General features: G+C 40.8%; 2 protein-coding genes across 9 annotated transcripts in view; one reads left to right on the top strand and one right to left on the bottom strand.

Annotated features, from left to right (window-relative positions):
* Positions 1-21206, top strand: part of ST6GAL2 (ST6 beta-galactoside alpha-2,6-sialyltransferase 2) — a 260421-nt gene that overhangs the window by 231778 nt on the left and 7437 nt on the right. For 6 of the 8 annotated variants that reach the window (XM_005306968.5, XM_008166759.4, XM_005306969.4 and 3 more), the window contains 3 exons: positions 934-1031; positions 3457-3558; positions 4719-4893. In XM_005306968.5, the coding sequence (XP_005307025.2) occupies positions 934-1031; positions 3457-3558; positions 4719-4893 (375 nt within the window). Of the gene's footprint in view, positions 1-933; positions 1032-3456; positions 3559-4718; positions 4894-11148; positions 11801-15103; positions 15139-15256; positions 18034-21206 lie in introns of those variants that run through there. The other 2 variants (XM_042854379.2, XM_042854378.2) reach the window with 2 other exon arrangements.
* LOC101950447 (vertebrate ancient opsin-like) overlaps positions 18921-21206 on the bottom strand; it is a 135430-nt gene continuing 133144 nt past the window's right edge. Inside the window, exon 5 of the mRNA XM_005306967.4 lies at positions 18921-20760. Coding sequence (XP_005307024.1) covers positions 20518-20760 — 243 coding nt within the window. The 3' untranslated portion in view covers positions 18921-20517. The remainder of the gene's footprint in view (positions 20761-21206) is intronic.

Raw genomic sequence — 21206 nt, 5'->3', positions numbered from 1 at the left:
ACAGAACTCCTCTTCCTAATTGCACAACTCCAGTTTGTGGGAAAGCCCTAGCAGTGCAGCTCTATTGGAGCCCAGCTGCCGGGAAGCCAGAGAGGGCCCTAAAGTTGCTGTGGAGGAATAGGGCCCGTGTGCTGACAACTCTGCTCACCCTCAGATTCCACAAGAGCTGCACTGATTTGGGGGATGAGGTTGGATTTGCAGGTTTGGGGGACAGAATTCTGCTTTATAAAATATAAGCCTATTATAAACCTCTAAAAAAAGAAGAACAGGAGTACTTGTGGCACCTTAGAGACTAACAAATTTATTAGAGTATAAGCTTTCGTGGACTACAGCCCACTTCTTCCGAAGAAGTGGGCTGTAGTCCACGAAAGCTTATGCTCTAATAAATTTGTTAGTCTCTAAGGTGCCACAAGTACTCCTGTTCTTCTTTTTGCGGATACAGACTAACACGGCTGCTACTCTGAAACCTGTCATTATAAACCTCTGTATCTAAGCAGTGATGATCACTACATAGCTGCATACTGACCTAGTTTAATGCATCTTTGCATGAAGTATTTGTTTTAATATACTGCAGTAGAAATAATATGCAAAATTGTGTGGACTAATAAACTTTCCATTCTAATTTTATCCAATTAGGGTAAATCTGTATACATTGCAAGAGACAAGGTGGGTGAGGTATGATATGGCTGCAACTACACTGCATATGCATTGCAAGTTGAATTACTATTGGATTGTTCTGCATTTTTCCAGTGGATTTGAACAATTGTAGTAACATATGGCAGATAAAGAGGATTTGGGCTTTGCCTCATGGTAGAATATTTATCCTCTGAATACAGTACCAGGATTAGGAAAATTTACAAATCCATTTTCCTTGAAATTAGATTGTTTTACCTTACTAAGAAATATATAAATGTAGCCCTTTTGTGCCCTTAGATTCTCATGATGCAGTTCTGAGATTTAATTCTGCTCCTACACGTGGCTATGAAAAAGATGTTGGAAATAAAACGACCATGCGCATCATTAACTCCCAGGTCAGAATCTTTTGTGAACTCATATGTTTATTATTTCTCTGCAATATAACATTGCTTAATTAACATCTTAGAAATCAAACATTTTAAGGACAAAGATGGTTGGATAATCTGGTGAGCAACTAGTGATTCACACCAATGACATAACCATGATGTAGAACCGATGAAACATTCAGGGTCAGTTCTCCCCTTCAGGGTTTTCTTGCATAGAGGCAGGAAACTTGAGGAGTCTGGAATCACAGAGTTCCCCTGAGACAAAGAGATCAAGGATGGGTTTGCAAAGTTTTGGATGAAGCCTGCAGATCTCAAGGTATCTGCTTAAGGCCAGAGTCATCACTGCAGAGGATTTGTGCCTCCATACTGCTTCTGGGTTCCTGTGATCCGGTAGGAGCATGGCTACTGGAGCTCCCCTATCTTCCATTACAACCCCCCACCCCACCTTTTCCTGGGAGCTAGCTGTCTTGGAGCATGACCTTGGTAGGCCAAGTCACTCCACCTCTTTGTAAGTCCAGTTGGAAATGTATACAAGATACAGAAACCTCAGTGAAAACTAGACAATGTGTCTGAGCTGAACTTCCTCAACTAACCAGAAAAAAAGTTTTCTTCCGCAGATGTTAATGTTTGTTGAGCTGTAGTGACATCTTGTGGTTGAAGTATTTTTTTCAGTTTTCAAAAACTGCTAAAACTGATTTCCTAAGCTCTGGCCTTGGACAAACCACTTCATTTTCTCCTTTCAGTTTCCCCATCTGGGGATTGTGAGGATTTAATTAGTTAATGCCCTTACAGTGTTTTGAACGTAAAACATGCTATATAAATTCTAATTATTATTGCATTTTCAAAATTGTGTCATAGCAGACCTTGCATAACTCAGGTTAGTAGCATTATTGTTAAATTTTTCCTTTTCTTAACTATTTGTTTTTGGCAGTGCCCCCAATGTGATAGGTGCTGAGCAAAGTTAAAAGAAGACATGATCTCTGCCCTAACAAGCTTATACTCTGAAGACAAGAGCTCACATTATTTAAAAAAAACACTACCCACAGAAATGGGAGGTTAGGGATACTGTGGTGGTTTGGACTGCTTCTTCTGGTGTTGTAGAAAGCTGATGAAAAGTCACTTAAGCTCAAAGTTTGTGGTAGGGAAAATACTGCTGTGGCAACAAAATTATTTTTCTCAAGGAAATATGGCTCATTGAAATCTAAAAGGAAATGACAATTAGTTTTGAATTCATTTCTCTGGAATGCAGATTAATAAAACAGCTAGAGCCAAATTAATGCTGTTTTTAATCACTGTTGAAGTGATTCTTCCCAATCCTCCCTGGGTTTGGATGACCCAGGGATCAGCAAGATCTGGTTAAGAGCCAAAGGAATAGCAGCTCAGGGAAAGGATGGGCCAGGAGGAATGAAAGGAAAGCCACAGAAGGATTAGGGAGAAGATATATTGGAGAGAAACAGAAGGCAATTGACAGCAGTGGTTCTGAGTTGTATTTCTGCTATTGCAAAAATGGAATTATTTTGCTCCTATTGAAGCAGATGGGTCTTTTACTCTGAAGGGTTGAATTTTCCGTTTTGGAACTACTTTCATTGAGGGATCTCTTTTATTTAAGCTAAAAACAACAGAACACCAAAGTAGGATCCTGGTGTCACAGCCCTCCTGTGAAAGTTGCTGGCTCCCCAAGAAAAGGTTCCGATGTGCAGTTTGGGCTAGTAATATTTTAATTTTAAATTTCCAAAATACATAGCTGTGTCCACACACAACTGGTGGGCTTCTGGGTGGACCCATAACATGTTCCTTACTGGTGATCTACTGTGGACACAGTTGTAATTCAGTGAACTGAATCTTCACACAAGCATGAGTGCTGCTTATGGTTAAACTCTTAACATGTAAAATTGATAAAAGTTCACTGAAGGTTCAAGTAACACAAGTGGCTGAGGGAAGCTTTTACTTCAGAGAGGAACTCCTGACTATTTTCTGGACACACACCAGCTGTACAGATGCTATGTGTGTCCACAGGGCCACCAGATAACTAGGAACATCTGACGCTGTGGAGGGGGATGAGAAGCCCTTGGGGAAGTTGATTATTCTTTTTGCACTTCCATTGGGCTCAGGTCTTTTTACGTGTTTAAAAAAACCCTTGCATTGAGCCTTAACAAGAAAAGGTTGATGATAACCCCCCTTTTTCCCACTCCCCCACCATTTTTGTTGGCTTGTTGAGCATCCAACAAAAGCATGGATGTGTATCTGTGTTGCCACTGATGTGCCATGTTTCAAAATGCTTGATGTTCATAGAGTTCCTGGACTTTACTCTGGTACACATTTGCATTACTAGTGCTATTCTTTTGCATGCTCTTTTATAGAGAGAGGATTCACGTTGCTCCGGTTTCATTGAAAACATTTGTGTGTGTTTGGGTGTGTGTGTGTTTGTTTGCAGATTCTCACCAATCCAAACCATCACTTCATTGACAGCTCATTATATAAAGATGTTATTTTAGTGGCCTGGGATCCTGCTCCTTACTCTGCAAATCTGAATGTGGTAAGTCCTCAGTTTGCTCATTTCCTCCCAACCAGCTGAAAACGGTGGACAAAGTTACCTACAATAAATAGTTTGCTTCTACAGCCCATAGCTACCAGGCAGTTCAATGATCTCAAGATTTTAATGTGGTACTTGCAAGTACAGCACACCATTTCCATATGGAGATATATATTCACTGGGCAAAGTCTTTTGAATGGCCCTCACTTCTACCTGAGCAGACTACTTATTTTAAGAGATACTGAGGGCAGATGGATTGGTAGGGAGTTGGGGGGAGGTCTTATTGTTTTGTGTATTTAAAAATGAGAGTTAGATAATAAATATGGGAGAAATTGCTGTGTGGGACAGGTAGGGAAAGTGCTGGATTTTTGTGGAGGGGCATGAGCAAAGGTAGATAATCACATCCATATTTTCCATTTTCCCCTATGTCCCACCACAAAAATCCTACACTTAAATAAAAATACATAATACTCTCCCCTAGTCTCTTCCAAATCCACTGACCCTCAAGCACACCACCATATATATTTATTCACAAGTCCCCAGGCTTCCAAATTAATTTGCTGGTGCCCTCCTCCCCCAAACCCCTTTGTTTGCAGTCACCATCACCCACCCTCAAAAAAATCCATCTTGCAGTCACTTGGAGGGGCTCTGTAGAAAAGGAGGCTATTCGCAGTGGGAGCCCAGGGAAGCAATAGAGCTGAGCACTCTGCAGCTGGAGATAAGTGTGCCTGTTTCATCGGGTGACACCCCTTTAGTGCAGCTGACAGAGCGCTTTCTGCCTCCTCCAGGAGCTGCTGCAGCTGGTGGTGTTTTGGAATGAAATTCACCCCAGTGCCAATGTCCTGCACTAAGCCTATTTAACCCCTAATTAATTATAACATGGGTCTGTTAATGGTGCATAGGCCTTGTGTTGGTTCTGTGCACTGGAGTGAATTGCATATTGGGAGCACATGCATGTAGGAGGGAACAGAGCAGCCCAAGTTCGGGACTGGCTCACTAAGAAAATGTCCAGAACCCACGCTGGCTTGCTGCCTATGCTTTCGTACTTCAGTGCCAACACAGAGCTGCTGGTGTTGTATTTTCTATACTGTTTAATGTGTATTGAGCAGCACCCTAGGACTGATCCGTTTCTCACTTTTGGTTGTTTTCCCTCCACCCCCTAGTGGTATAAGAAGCCAGACTATAACCTGTTCACACCTTACGTGCAGCATCGCAGGAGGAATCCAAACCAGCCATTTTACATTCTCCATCCCAAGTTTATATGGCAGCTCTGGGACATCATTCAGGAGAACACTAAAGAGAAGATACAGCCCAACCCACCTTCATCAGGTTTCATTGGTAGGTGTATCTAGCAATGCCCTAAAAGACATGTTATCTAAATAATGGTTAAACAGATACACTCCTCATAATCAGGCCTATTTTCATGCAGTATTTATTGTGCTAGTGTAGTGACAATGACCATTTAAAATACACAGCATGGGAAACATAGTATAAAATAACAGAGTGACTTACCGTGAATGTTATGGATTCTTGACCCTTAAATCAATAGTTTACGAAATGCTCAAGTGCATGGACTTTTGCAGTGAGATATATGGGGAGTTTGTATGAAACAAAACTATTACTTTTACTTACCGCTAAAATCCACCACATGTTATAGATACAATGAAATTGCTGTTGTGCTATTACTGTCCGTTGTAAAGTTTTAAAATCTTTAACCAACCAGTCAAGCCGCATGCTGCTTCCACAACCGACAGGGGAGGAGGAGTCTTCCTGCCCAGGCAGGGCTGCATAGTACTATTCCAGCCTCAGAGCAGCTAGTACATGTCACCCTCCCTTTACAGTAGTAGGGACAGAATTCCAACTCAGTTTCTTGGCCCTTCCATAATATTTCCCTGAAGAAGGGATGACTTGGCCCGGAGGTCACATTTCCTGTTGTGTGACTGTCGATGCCTGGTAGATGCTTATCACTAACATGTAGGGATACATGTGAGCAATGCATTATGAAGTCTAATGACCTTACTGGATTCATCACTACTAGTGGATACACAGAGAGCAACAGTGCAACAAGGGCTGCCTTCCACCTCTGGTTTGAGACTTTACCCTTCCTCCCTCAGATGAGGATCTAACCATAGTGGTCCATGTGTTTATCACAGTCAGAAAATACCGAGGTAACTCACAAAGATTACTGGATACTTGAGCTAGAACAACAAGCAGGAAAAGCCGTGTCTCCCCAGTGCTCTGCATCCTCTGGAATCCAATGGGAAGCTACCAGAGCCAATTCAAGGTCTTAGTGAAAGTTTTTAGGCTTTCAGTGGGATAGGATCCAGCTGCATCAGATCACCTGTCCAGTCATGATCCACCAGAAGAGCAGTGTTCATCAGGAATGTTGAAGCTGCCAGTTCCCAGCGTTAGATTTTTGGAAGCTGGAGCCAAAGAATTCTGGGAATGATATCAGGGCATTGCTCAAAGCTCACGGTTCAGCAAAATCTTTCCTAGAATAATGAAAACGTTTTAATAAAATAAAATAAAATAAATAACAGCTGCTGAACCTGGGAATGGTGAAGAGGAAGAGTCCAGTTGTCAATCCAGAATCTGTCTTTAGGAATGCTGAAAAAACTTCCTCTCTGAAAAGACACTGTAAGAAAGACAACACTGAGACATTTTCCATGACAGGCTAAACTGTTGTGGAAAACTTCAGCCAAAACTGTTAGGCTATTTCTGAGAACAAGGCTAGCAGAAAATACTTTTAAAAAAGTTCCATCTTGTAAACTCCCCCCCCCCCCAACCTCCCTCCACAAAAAAACAAAAGCCCCAAAAAACCCAAATCAGAAATGCACTTGGAAACAAATCAGCCTTAAAAAACCCCCACACCACCATCTTTACCTCAAAAAGGGAGATGCGCCAGACTCCATGAAATTAACTAGGGACATTGCTTTTGCTGTTGCTATTACACGGAGGGCATTCTGGACAGCAGTATAAAATGCTAAGATAGATAATTGGACAAACCGACTGTGAGCCTTAATTGCCTTATTTGGCATCTAGCTACTATTGCGTTAGGTGCATTTGAAGGCTCGTCAGAATCGATATTTCACATTTAAGAGCATATTGAATATATATCTATACAGCACACATGTAATGTAGTTTAAACTGAAAGAGAGCATACTACAGCAACTGTATTGTCAGAGGTAGACGTAAATGATAGGATAATGCATAAATAATGTAATTCAATTTGGCAGAAATTTTATGGGACATGTTAGTGTTCAGATTGGATATCTATCAGCAATTCAAGTGGCAAATACCTGTTTGGAACTGAAGCTGACAGACACAAATGAGAGGGACTGTATGATAGCCATGTAATCTAAATTGCATGGTACTGCTTGTTTGTTTGCTAATCTAAAAAATTAGCATATTTAGGGATGAATATCCCTAACAAATATAATTCAGGTTGAATAGAGGGACTAGATAAATGAAAGTTGTCATAAAATATAACAGTAACTTATTTTAAAGATGATATCTAGGAAATGATTTATTAAATGCCCATACTATTTTAGCACAATCTCATTATTAGCATGAAAACATCAAATTAAGAAAGATCCTGTTGTTTATAGTAGCCTAAAATGCACGTATGAATTTCCACAGGTAGAGGGACCTATTTCCTTTTATGCTAAGTCTGCACTTATATCTTGAACCAAAATAAGCATGCATAAAATCAGTTTATTAGAATGACTTTTTTCTAAATCAAGATTTGCAGCCCTACAATTAAAACAGATGCATAGCCCTTGTCACTTATCTATTCTCCTAAAGGGACAGATTTTGTCATCCATACTCACATTGTGTAGTATGCTACTCATTGTAGTCCTATTAAAGTCCTTGGGATTACTTCTGGTGCAAAGTACTGCTTAACATGGTTATAAGAATCTGTACCCAACTAAACAAAGGAATGGGGGAATGTCACTCTCCTGTTTAACACATATGTTCTGGATATTCTCCCATTGCGGGTGATTCACCAAGTTTCCAGCTACTTACTGTATACTGAGAAAGGGGCGTACAACTGAAAATAGTTTGGGAATGCAGAGAGAGAGATTCCAGCTGACCACGCTGTACAGAAGGATAGATCCACCCACATATTGTTAAGGTCGCTAAGTGGCCCTTTTGTCAGCTGAGCTCTCCGTGCTTGAAAACCTTCCTAGCACAATAGTCAGGATAGCAAATCTTTAGTGACATTACTAGTGAGATAACAACTTGCTCTGTATTGTCCATATTTCATACGTTGCAAAGGGTGCATACTCTGAGCCCAGACCTGGGTAAAAGTACATCCATGGTATGGAGCCCTCAGGAGTTCTGCAGCCTTCCTGGTACCACCGCCTAGTATTAAGGTTGCCCAACACTTCCCATAATAAAGCTCTGTTTTCAGATGTTGATAACTTTGCTAAATTTAAACGATCTGGGCTGAAATTTTCCATGACAGGCTTAATTGTTTTGGAAAGCTTCAGCCAAAACTGTTCAGCTATTTCTAACAACAAGGCTAGGAGAAAATACTTTCCTTTTTTTTACATTAAACAAAAATTCTGGTGACCTTCCTTTGGAAATGCTCTAGCACTCCCACGTTGTGGAGCGGGGATTTGAAATTTGGCAGAGGAGTGGCCTTTGTGTGAGGGCTTTACTGTCCTCATGAAAATCTGCCCAAACTTGGCCAGGTTATAAACCTTTGAAAAAAATCACAGTTTGCACATGCTCAGCAGATACTTTCTAGAACTTAACAGTATCACCAAAGATTCTGTCCTCACTGAGCGTGTTCAAGCCTCTCACAGCTCCCAGTGCTGACCAGACTGTGCATGCCACATCCCAGGGGTACTGGGCTGAAGTCAGATTTTAACTGTAAATGGCTACTTTTAGCTTCTCTGGGCAGGGTGTGGCTGGGCACTGGAATGGAGAGCAAGAAGCTTGCATCTCTTGGGCTCTCAGTGACCCCCCCGCTGACACCCAGGCAGTGTAGAGCAGTGGTTCTCAAAGCCGGTCCACCGCTTGTTCAGGGAAAGCCCCTGGTGGGCCGGACCGGTTTGTTTACCTGCCACGTCCGCAGGTTCGGCCGATCGCAGCTCCCACTGGCTGCGGTTTGTTGCTCCAGGCCAATGAGCTGCTGGAAGTGGCGGCCAGCACATCCCTCAGCCTGCGCTGCTTCCCGCAGCCCCCATTGGCCTAGAGCGGCGAACCGCGGCCAGTGGGAGCCGCGATCAGCCGAACCTGCAGACGCGGCAGGTAAACAAACCGTCCCGGCCCGCCAGGGGCTTTCCCTGAACAAAGGGCGGTTTTGAGAACCACTGGTGTAGAGGAGGAAGCCATCTGATTCAAATGCAGGTGGGACAAAAAACAGACCTAGAGCATTGTGGGGGAGGACTTGGCGAGTAGGGAAAAGGAGCCTGGGGGTAGAGACTGGGACTGGCTGGGCAAGGACAGGGCCGCCCAGAGGATTCAGGGGGCCTGGGGCAAAGCAATTTCGGGGGCCCCTTCCATAAAAAAAACAGTTGCAATACTATAGAATACTATATTCTCGTGGGGGCCCCTGTGGGGACCGGGGTCTGGGGCAAATTGCCCCACTTGTCCCCCCTACCCCTCACACACACACACACACACACACACACACACACACATACCCCGCGACCCTGGGTAAGGAGGCTAGGTCTGGGAGCCAGGGAAGGACACAAGGAGTATTGGAGAAACTGAAATTGAATTTGGAGCGAAGGGGTCGACTAGGGCAATGGGCGACGAAGTGGCTGGGAGGAGAGGAGACAGATTTTTAAAAGAGCCTGGGTGTAGGGGGAGAACTGGGATGGTTATACTAAAACTGGGTCAAGGGGCTCAGTGAGTTGAAGGCATTGAGATTGGATGAGAAGCGTGGGGGACAAGGAATGTGGGGGCAGGGGGAAGTTAGCTGGAGGCTGAGAGAGAGCTTGGGGAGTGGGGGAGGGAAGAGGGATTTGCTGGGGCAGGAGAGGGGTGAAACTGGGACTGGGATCAGAAGCTAGAATAGCTGAGACTGGAATTGGGTAAATGAGGAGAATGGGTTTGGGAAGAGGAGTCAGTGTTGGGATAAGTGCAGGACTAGGACAGGCACAGTTTGGAGGGGATGAGTCAGAAGGAGACTGGACAGAGTCAGAGCCTGCTAGTGAACACTCCCCTCCAGAGGCTGTAATGGAACCCAAGATTCCTGTATTGTCAGCAAATATCTGTGAAACTCACTGGCAAGTAGCCCATCCTGCTCTAGTGCTGGTCCATATAGATGACAATAACCTACTATTGCTATCATTTACTCTGTGAACTCAAATGGCAGAGGTCTGTGTGATGGATCTAAAGGTTTCAACTCTGCTGATGAGCATGTGGGTGTGGATATGATGCTACCTGGTGAAATTTCTGATTTTTTTCCCATTGTTTTTTTTTTTTAAATAAAAATTAGGAAATTACATACCCCTTTGCCTCATTGAGATAGAGGGTACTCACTAAATGAGCAGTTATCCAATATTTTGTTTTATCCTTTTTATTCTGTGTACCCCCGGGCCTTATTTATTGCACATTGTTCAGACCCTGCTGTGAAGACAGAACTAATAATTTTCATGTAGCCTTTTCTGTGGCACTCATCGCTACAGTATCTGAGTGCTCTTCTGCAAATATTAATGAATTTATTTTCACTATAATCCTATGAGATGAGGGAGTTTATCCTCATTTTACAGCGGGCAAGCTGAGGCATGGAGAGATTAAGGTAAGAAATATCAACTAAATTTGGGTGTCCAATTTGAGAGAGCTAGGACCTGATTTTTCAGAGTATTTAGCATTTCATAGCAGCTTATATATTCAAAGCACAGCTCCCATTGACTTTGGTTGCAGCTGGGAGTGCTCAGCACTTCTGCAGGTCAGACCAAGGGTTTAAAGTCAGGCACTCGTAAAATGAGGAATATACACTTAGTGACCATGTGTGAAAAGTTTGGGGTAAGTATTTTGCCCAGCGTCATATAAGAGCTCTGTGGCAGAGGCGGGGATAGAATGCAGTTCTTCTAGGCAGAGTTCAACTGCCTTAACCATGAGACCATCCTTCATCTTCTGCACTCCTTGCCTTATGAACGCTGTGACATATCTTTATTGTATTGAATTTGTCTCACTGTGGGCCAAAGATTGTATGTATGATTGTGTTCTACTCCCATGCAGGAGGTTATCACATCTCTTCTAGGTACTTAAACAGTGAAGGATGATGATGAATCACTCAGGTTGTAAATGCCTCCAGAGGCACCACTCCCTGGGGAAGTTTGCATATACACCTCTACCTCGATATAACACTGTCTTCTGGAGCCAAAAAATCTTACCGCGTTATAGGTGAAATCGCGTTATATCGAACTTGCTTTGATCCACCGGACTGCGCAGCCCCGCCCCCCCAGAGCGCTGCTTTACCGCGTTATATCCGAATTTGTATTATATCGGGTCGCGTTATATTGGGGTAGAGGTGTACTGGTTCAGGCTGGCTTTCTGGAGACTAGGAAAACAAATAAAAGGCTTTTGGCTTACACTGAATTTAAACGGACTCAGGCCTTTTTTCTGATCCAGCAAACAGACAAGACCTTCTGTTCAAGGGGGCCCCAACCCTTGAGGAAGGACTGGAAAGACTTTACCCTGCTAGAGCCCCCGCGTAAGACTGACGGGTGACCTCTGGTGAGATGTTATCATGTGTATAGGAACTTTTATTGTTTTTCTGTGTTTTCTCTGCAAAGCTTTTTACCTTAAGAATAAATGTGCTTGCTTACAAAGAGCTGTGTGGTACCTTGTAACTGCTGCCAATATGCTGTTCATAGCCCTCAGAGAAAAAGCAAATCACAGGTGCTGACCTCTACGCAGACTGGCTTGCTGTGAATATCACAGTGGATGGCAGGGACTTGTGCAGCCTTTAAACTCCCAGTCAGAAGAGAGTGGACAAGGGTCCCTACCCAGTGACAAATGAAGGCAGGCAACCTGAGACCTGACTGAGCACTTCATGAAGAGGGAGGGGGAAGATATAGGTGCAGTTATCATGGAACTGTGATACACACCTTTCACCTTCTGCAACAAATGAGGCCCAGGGGCCCTATAGACAACAGTTTACTTCACTACACAACCCGGATTCATCCACAGATCAGCTCTGTCTTATACACTGAATAAGGCAGGTGTTCTGTGGGGAAAATAGTTTGTGACAATAGTTTGTGACCATATAATTAAAGACTGTTCTCTAATGTATATGCACAAGGGAGTGTAGGGGGAGAAGTTGGGGGCGGGAGGGGGGCGAGATTGCACAGGCAACCTTAATTCTGGCATTTCCTAACTTTGGAGTGGTTGACTTTGCATCCTTAGTTCAGTGTCCCACCCCAATGTGGGTGGATGCTTGTGGAATTATTTATATTTTGGCAGTTTCCAGAGGCCCCAACTGAAATCGGAGCCTGATTGAGCTTGGTGCTGTTCAAACATTTAGGAAGGCACAATTCCTGCCCTGCACAGCTGACAAACTAAGTGTAAGCTGGAGGGGATGCATACATATCTACAATTTTAATCTTCATGTTTTGTACCTTATATTAAAATAGAAAGAAAAAATGTTTATAAAAGTATATATGTAACTGTCTTCCAACCTCTCTTTGATTAGCTAGTGAGTTGTATGTTAGCATTAAGCACTGGTTCTCAAGGAGAGATTGGAAGAAGGAAAGGAAAGTGGCATTATGGGCCAGTTCAGGGAAGGCATCAATTGTGGGAGGTGGCCAGGAAGAAAGCATAAAGATGGCTTTGAGGAAGAGCCCAGATCCACAAAGGTATTTAGGTGTTAATGTCCTATTTTGTGAGCCATATAATTCCTGCTTGCCTGCTGCTGAACTCTTTAGGCACCTAAACTCACTTGGTACCTAAGTGTTTGCAGTAAAATTTCCCTTGATACCTGTATTTCTAACTCTGAGCATATGCTGCCTCCCTCCAGGTGTCGGGGCATCTATCTCCCCCATAACCCTCAGAGCAATCCATGAACTGGGGGGAGGGCGGCGGCACTCCTGCAAGGCCTGATCCAGTAGATTTACACAGAACTGGGGAGGAGGATGAGCTCTATTATAATTTTTAGCCCAGAGGTTAGAACACTCACCTGGGATGTGGGACCAACAGTTCAAGTCCCCCTTCTGCCTGAAGAGGAGAAAGGATTTGAAGAGAGATCAGCACCTCTCAGGTGACCATTAGGCTTTAGAGTCATTCTCTTTCTCTGGCCTAATTGATATTTAATTATTCATTTATTTAATTAAAAGTGCAGCAGCTTCCAAAGGAGACACTGAGGGAGCCCTTTGTCAATTTATTCCATAGCTCAGGTGTTCGGGCGCTTCCCTGAGAGATGGCAGTTCCAATCTCTTCTCATGCCCGAGGGGGAATCGAATCTGGGTCTCCCACATCCTGTGTGAATGCTCTAACCATTGAGATTAAGGTTATAAGGGAGCTCCTCCTTCTCCTGCCCAAAACAGAGGCGGGGAGAGGCAGAAGGAAGGAGATCTAGTAGGTCCCTGAGCACACCTACTGGATTGGACCCTGCATGCAAGTTAGGCAGAGGAGCACCTGTCTCCCCCCAGTTCCTGGATCGCTAGTTGAGAGAGGTGCCTACACCTTGGCATCTATCTCTGAGAGTGGCATGGCTTAGCACACACACCCTCATCTACCATTGGGTGGCTTAAGAAGCTGCCAACCTCGGGTGCTGGGTTTGTGGATCACATTCATCGTGCCTATCTCTCCCCATTCATTGTACAGGGACCCTTGGTGCCTAACACAGGCTTTGTGAATCACAATGTTGTTCCTGGGAGGTTTTTTTTTCCCTCTAGAAACCTAAAAGTTAGGTGTTGAGGTGCTGAACATCACAACGCCTAGGTCCTTTTGTGGTTCTGGGCCAAAATAACTATACATCCTGATGTAGGAAACTCCCACATGATTCCCTGTGCCTGAAACAGCTCCACTCCTGCAGCCTTGAGAGTAGGTATGATTCCCCATTGCGCTGACTGCTCCAAGATTAGTCACCCAATGTTCAGAAAGTTTATGCTGCTTTTTGGGGCTTACCAACAAACCCTATGCATTTATGCAATGGCACATGCTTCATCCATCAATGTTCGGTAACACATCATTATGGATTGTCCTCATCAGACTCGATGATAATGCATTTCATGCAGTGCACACATTTAAAAGAAATCCATACAAAGATTGCCATGTCTGTAATCATGATAATATAACAAAACACGATTTCAGCACCACTCCAGTAGTGTCTTTTAATTTTCAGCCATGCCATGAGACATATTACTGGGATGAAAGTTGCATTCATTGGATACTGTACATTATAAGAACCACAAAAGATGAAGCTATTCTGAGTGAAAAGTGAAATACTAAAGAGAGCGAGAGAGAGAACATAGAGCGTGAGACCTACAACAACATGCAAGCAGACAGAGGTACCAGTTTTGGCTTGAGACAGCACAACACCATGACAAAGGTGCATCACTAGAGAGAAAAAAACAGCAGGAATGAAAAAGAGTGAGAGAGGGAAGAAGAGGAATGAGTAAATGGAAAGATAATAAAAGAGGAATAAGCAAATGGAAGTACAGACAAAGTAAGAACACATCACCTTGTTTAGAAAAATGGTTTGTTTCATTTCTTTGGAATGAATACCACTGCTTTTTTAACTAATTGAAGCACTGATATATATATATGAGTGTTAAGCCACTTTACAAGAGGCATTTGCTTTTCTGTGGTCTCACCCTGGTGTTGGGACAGCTTCCAGTTTAGAACATGGAAAGGATGTGCCTTTGGCTGGCAGTGTATCATTGTATGGAGGCAACCATTCTCTTCAGCAGCTGCCAAGGGTAAGGGATTCTTGTGTCAACTTGTGTGCTCTAGTCACTATGTGCCTGCGGGATCTGCACCAGCAGCCTTGGCCATTGGATCTGTGACATTTAATTGGCTAATGCTATAATGGCCTCTTCCCTTTAATACAGTGGCTCGCTGTCGCTCATCTGTGCACACATTGTGTTTTGTTGCTGTGAATAGGAATTCTGCCTTTCACAGTTAATTTCTGGCAAGATGGCATTGAGTGTTGGATCACTCTGGCTACATCTGGAGTACGTAGAAGGGGAGTATACCTCTCTTGCTTCTAGACCCTTTCATGACCCTTCATGCATGTATAGTCACACCTACATGTGACATGGTACATGGGAACTATACCAAATCCACAGAATGGGTTCTTATGGCTGTGAGTGCAGAGCCATACACAGTTGCATATCTGCCTGATTTGCATTGTGGTAGTAGTAGTAAAATAAGTCAGTGCTTATAGTAACCTATATGTTAAAGAACACCTGCTTCACCTATTAAACAGTATCACTGCTACTAGTTAGTAGGACTTTACCCTGAGTAGGTGTAAGAAGGGAAATGAGGTAGGATAGAGCAAAATTCAAAGAGAGCTGGGTTTTAAGAAAATATAAACAGTAACTAAATACATATTTTATTATTGAAAAAGAAATTCTTGTTTCAGGATTTACAGTTCACTGTAACAGTTCAAAACAACAGGTAGGCATTAAGGATTCTTGATAACACTATATTCAACTTCCTTTCCATGCATAACTCAAGATGACAACACAAGCAAGCAAATCATAACACTGGTACATTATCAATTGTTTTCATTCAGGACACGGATATAAAACCATTTCAAATGGCATGTTGACAAGAAGAATGCTGCTGATCTCTACCTGGGCTTAAAAAGAATGTTTGCATAACTTGAAAACAAACAGTGACAACGTTACGTTAAACATATTAGTTGTTTTAAAACCATTTGCCTGTGTTATTGTTACCTTGACTTAGCTAGTAATCTGGTAACTAGTTGCTAAAACACAAAATTGGACTGGTGTAATGGTTACCCTTTTCAGATATATTATCATGCAGGTAGAAAATGCTCAAATATTTAAGAAGCTTCAGCTTCCTGGTATACACAGAGAAGAAAATAAACTCATTTCAAATAGCATTCCAAGCATTATCTGTCACTTTTCATTCTGTGTGGTGGGTTTCTTTAATACTCCAGCATGTCATTTGACCTTGAAACACTTAACAGCACATGGTAATATTGGTTAGCATTTTCATATCTATGAATTTACAGAATACATTATAGTTATTGATAAATGGTGCAACTTTTTGTGTTTACAGTAACATTGATTTCTAATCAAACTACACGATGCAAAAATCTACATCAAACACAGGTATATTACTGCTTATGTCTAGGCACAAATGCCATTTGGTGACATTTAAATTCTTTAATTAGTGTTGATTTTCTGTAAATTCAAGTAGTGTTCTCTTGTGGTTAATATTTGTCATCTTTGATTGACCAAACAGTCATGGAATAACCTTCTCTTGAAAATGAACATAGCACTTTTCTTTATTTAAAAAGTCTGTTAAACCCACAGAACTGTGGGTAACATACTGCCTTCAATCCATGCGCATATCTGTGGCATCATATGGCCCCCTATTACAAACATGAACTAATACTCCTGCATCCGGCATTCCTGAACACCAACAAAAAGTAAATTTCATACATACATGTGTTTTGTAGTATTTCTAGGGATACACCTCAATGATAGCGTAGCTACAGCGTTTACTATTGCTTCTAGTCTTGCTTTTTGTTTGTTAAATTTGATGGAGTCAGTAGCATCCACCTGAGAATCTGTTACTTTTAATTTAATTGGTCAAAGAATGACAAACACAGTGTACATATGCAGACTAATGTGCAGAAAACTGTGTTTTCATTATGCCCAATGTTCATAAAACCTGAATGTACTTTATTAAACAAAATAGTTTAATTCAAAATAGTTATGTTGTTAAACTTAGTTCTGTGGCTGCTACTGTGATGCATGGGGGGAAAAAGTGGCATATACTGAGTGTGTGATAACCACATACATGTAATCTGATTATCATATTACATATATGTGATTTTGTTCACTCTCTCTCACATAAGCTTGTTAAGATCTCTTTAATGCTGACTTCTTAAAAAAGTGAACACCTATGGGCCTCATTTTTCCGAGTTACTGAACATCCACAGCTCTTAACAGAAGTTGAGTGCCCAGCACTTCTGAAAATCAAGTCCTATATCTGTATTTCTGCATTGTAAATAATTAAACAAACAGTTTTGCTAAATCAGAAGCTGATCTGAAGTCTTGGTTAATATTTGAATTAGATTCCTTATGCTTTTATATGTTATCTGTTATGCTCAGGTATATTAAATTATATTTTATATATTTACAAACTAGGAAAAATGTTTTTAAAATTAATTTGCTAACCACAAAGCACAATTGTACTGTGCAAAAGATGCATGTTGGAAATTGAAAACCTCTTGAATTATTAAAATTACCAAAACCAAATTAACACATTTTCTCCTTTTGATTAGAATCTATGTGTTCATTTGTATCAACCATCCATGCAAATAACTAACAACATTTTTCATTTAATTCTGTTTAAATATTTTCAGCAGCACAGATTGCAAAATCCCAAGAGTTTAGTTGTGCTATTTAGACTCAATTTAAGCCATATCTAAACATTCTAAAGTTATATTCTATTAAAAGGAAGGTAAACTAATATATCCTATTCAGCATTTTGAAATATTTAAATGTTTATTAGTGTCCAAAACTGTAATATTATAATAAAGAAACAGCTGGTAAGCAAGCTTGATAACCTGATAATTTCATTTGAATAATATATATTTTTAAAACTCTTTTCAAATTAACATTTTTTAGTGCTAATCATATTTTTCCCCACAATAACTTATCTACAGAATACTAATAAGTCACACTCCTGAACTGTAGTCTATACAACAACTTTTCTAGATTTTTCTGTATGTGAGGAAAAACTGTTTTTTAAATTTCCTATTTTACAGCTGTTATAATCTAAATATGGTTTTTGGACCATAGAAAAAGAGGTAGGACATTAGCAAAGACTAGGTTTGGCTTATAGGGAAATCTTTTCAGTTCCCTTTTTGCATGTATGGTAATACTGTAGCCTCACCAGTTATTCTTGCCACATTTAAGGTCAGGTAAAATTTTTCTGTGTAATCTTCACACTGTCTTTTTTTTTCCTTATTAAAAATAGATGTTATGTTTAAGCTCTGAGAGCTCAAAAATAGTTTATTATAAACATCAGAACTGGAAAAGGCCTATAAATCGTTTTTTCTGCCCACTTGTTGATTCTGGATGGATCCCCATGGTATATTCTTGAGCAATCTGTCTAGCCTAATTTTTAAATGAATCAACTGATAGAGCTTCCCAATTTCCTTAGAACTAGTACGTAGAGGAGTAGGCCTTTATTGTTAAGTTATTGCTCATCTGAAATACAGGGTTCATTTCTGGGTACCTCAATGCCAAGCTACTGACAATTTCAAGGGGGCTTGAGAAGTCCACTCAACATGCTCGGGGGATGAAGAAATTGAATTGTGAGGAAAAATTAAAATACATGTAGCTTGGCACAGCAGCAACTAAATAGCTGGGGCCAGATGACATAAACTTCCCATGGAAATGAATAGAATGGTGCAAAAGGATATAAGAGAATTAAGGAAATTAAGAAAGAGAGGCTTGACTGTGAGCTTTACTAGGCTGTGGAATGCTCTCCCCAGATAAATGTTGATAGCCCTATTGCTAGGAGCTTTTAAAGAGCAGAAAGTACAGAGCATTAGAAAATGCACTGTAGGGAAAAAATATTGATATTGGCAGGGGGCGGGTCTAAATGTCCTAGTTCTTTGCATTTCTAATTTCTATTATTTGTTTTAGATTCCTACTATTTTCCTTCTATTTAATGCTTTTCAAAACTTAGTCCTAGGTTATCTATCAGACAGTAGGGTTTGTTCTTCAAATGGTGAACTGTTATAAATATAAAATTAAAAAAAATAAAGGGTCTAAAAGCTTTTAAATAAACCTAGGATGTCTAGTCATGCTCATGCAGAATGAAGAGGTTAACTTTCCTGTTTGTGCCCTTTTTTACAGCTGTGTGAGGAAAGAATGGAGTGTCATCTCTAATTTAGAATTTTATTTGTTTTATAGTTCATATTGCTAGCTTTAAAAGTTGTTTTACTGGATTATTAGGATTTCTTGGCAGGGTTTATGCTGTCAGTTTTGTTAATGGAATCGGAAGTTACAGATGGAAAAGAGCTATTCAGTCATATAGTATATTTCCCTTGTCAGTATGCACTCTCCAGTGACTTAATCTTCTCCCTAAATAAGGTTGGTGAGATGCATTGAACCGTAAAGTACTCTGTACCAGACACTACCCAATTAAAAGAACATCACTGATTACTTTATTGTAGTTTTTATTGTTCTTTGCAACACATTTTTAAAGACTCTGTTTAAATTTTAAAAACAACTAATATTTGTCCCTTCTGTTAAGCTTTGTCTTTACTTGCATGTATGTTCACCAGAATGAATCCCAGTATTGTTCTCTTCTCGTCTTTAAATCAACTGCTATTGGAGCCAGAAGGACACTAGAAAAGTGGTGGAATTCTTTCTAAAATGTCTTAATAGTGGAATAAGCATTGAGGAAATGCTTTAAATATCAACTCAGGCTTCCAAAAGGTATCTTGACCCACCCCGTATTTGAGTGCATGCAATTTTGCAAGCAGTCATTTACACAACTGATTTTTCGTGCCCTACCATCTGTGTGCACAAATGAGATATTTATCACATGCAGAACAGACATGCGCTTGATGTATGCAAGAAATTGTGTTTGCATGTGTAAATTTGATTATTTGCTTGCACAAGTGATAGTGTTTATATATAGATCACATTTTGCAAATTTGGCCGATAAAGGGTAATGGCAATAACTATGTGAGCAGTAAGTAGCATAAGTTTACATAAATAAATCAATGCAAACTTGATACACTGATTCCAGTTTGGGACAGAATTAAATTAGTAGATGTGAATTCAGTAAAATATTTCATCACTGCTCATGTAAATCTTTACAATATTCAGGCTCTGGTAGATGAGGGGAAAGGTATCTGGAACATAAAAAGTAGGAAAAGGGCAAAGTGTGCCTCCCACTCCTTCATCCAAGCCATGGGTGGGGGAGGAGGCGGCTTTTAACCATCAGCACTTCCCACACCTCCCTTGTTCCTTGGCTGGTGCAGGGAGCACTTTCCCTCTTCCCTCCCCCCCATCTACTTTAGGCCCTGCAGTAAATGTCTGGCTGCTGTTCCCCCAGGAACAGACAGACAGCATGCCCTACCAGACTAATAGTTGCAATAAGCATTGAAAGAAAGACATTGTCTGATACCTGGGTCATCAACCACTTAAAAAGTTTGAACTGCACCTGGAAATAAATAGGTATTAGCCAGGCAGGGTGCAGAATACCAATAAATAGCCACATGCAAATGTGGGATTGTTGTAAATGCTAAGGATGGAGATTAATGTTATAGGCTAAAGGGGTTTAACTAGGAGTAGTTGAATGAAATTAAGAAAGGGAAAATAGTGTGACTATCAGGAAAATCTTGGAGTTTTTTAGGCTTCGTCCTAAGGGAAGGGGTGGAATCTTCACTCACTTTTATAAGTATAGGAGACCAAAATACTAGTAGGGAAAAATATAAACTAGATGACACATATGTCCTTAATATAGATTGACTCTTGGAGACATTGCTCATCAGTTTATAAAGATTTAAACCTTCACTGCTTTTCAGTTCTCTATTAAATAATTAACTTATATCTGGAAGGTCACCTGTATTGTTTTAAAACTGCCATATCAAACCATTCCTTCAGTGACTTTCAGTCTTAGGTGCTATTAAGAAATAGTAACAGAAGCCTATTTTTGTTCTTGTCATATTTTTTGTCCCATTCCACAAATACCAATTTCCTTTAGGAATGTTAAAGTAAACTGGGTAGTGTGGCAATACAACAGCGTACACTAGTTACGGTGGGTGCCTAGTCATCAGAGAGAATTCTCCTTTAACATCTGTGGTGTGTCTTCTGAAGCTGGCTCCAAGCTTGACTCTGGGCTCAGCAGACTGGGCACTCTTTCATCCATTTCAGGAAGTATTTGATTATTACATGTGACTCCACTGTCCACTTTCTGATTCAGCTGGATTACGGTTACCTTAGACTGACATATGGATTCTCCATCAGCAGCCGAAGGAGGGTAGCAGTGGAAAAGTAGAAGAAAGCATTTGTAAAACTGAAAAACAAAATCAAATCAGGGATTCTTTTTTAAACATAGCTGCTAGACAAATTTAAAATTCAGTGCATCTCTAGTTACAGGTTGGAGTCATGGATTCACTCTGAATGATTAGGTTCATAATTTTTGTCAATTTTTAATTCATCATTTCTCACTCCAGATTTCTCACTCACATTCTTTGTTGCTTGTAGGTGAAACAGTAAATTTCACATATGTTTGGGCCTCTTTCCTTTTGGATTAGTATTGTTACTCTTTACGGTCATAAATTCCATCTAATGTAAAAGGAAAACTTCAGTATAATCGAAAACATGTTCTAATCACTGCATCAAATGATAAAAGAAGAGTTAATTACAAATACATTGTTTTAAAGTGACTTAGAAAAGAAAAGCCACCACCTGGATAATCTGATGATGCAGGGCAGGATGAAAAGAATCAGCCTTTGCATT

Source organism: Chrysemys picta, chromosome 1 (genome assembly GCF_011386835.1).
Source record: "Chrysemys picta bellii isolate R12L10 chromosome 1, ASM1138683v2, whole genome shotgun sequence".
Taxonomy (NCBI): Eukaryota; Metazoa; Chordata; order Testudines; family Emydidae; genus Chrysemys; species Chrysemys picta.
Note: the sequence above shows the minus strand (reverse complement) of the source record. Positions and strands in the feature narration are given on the sequence as shown.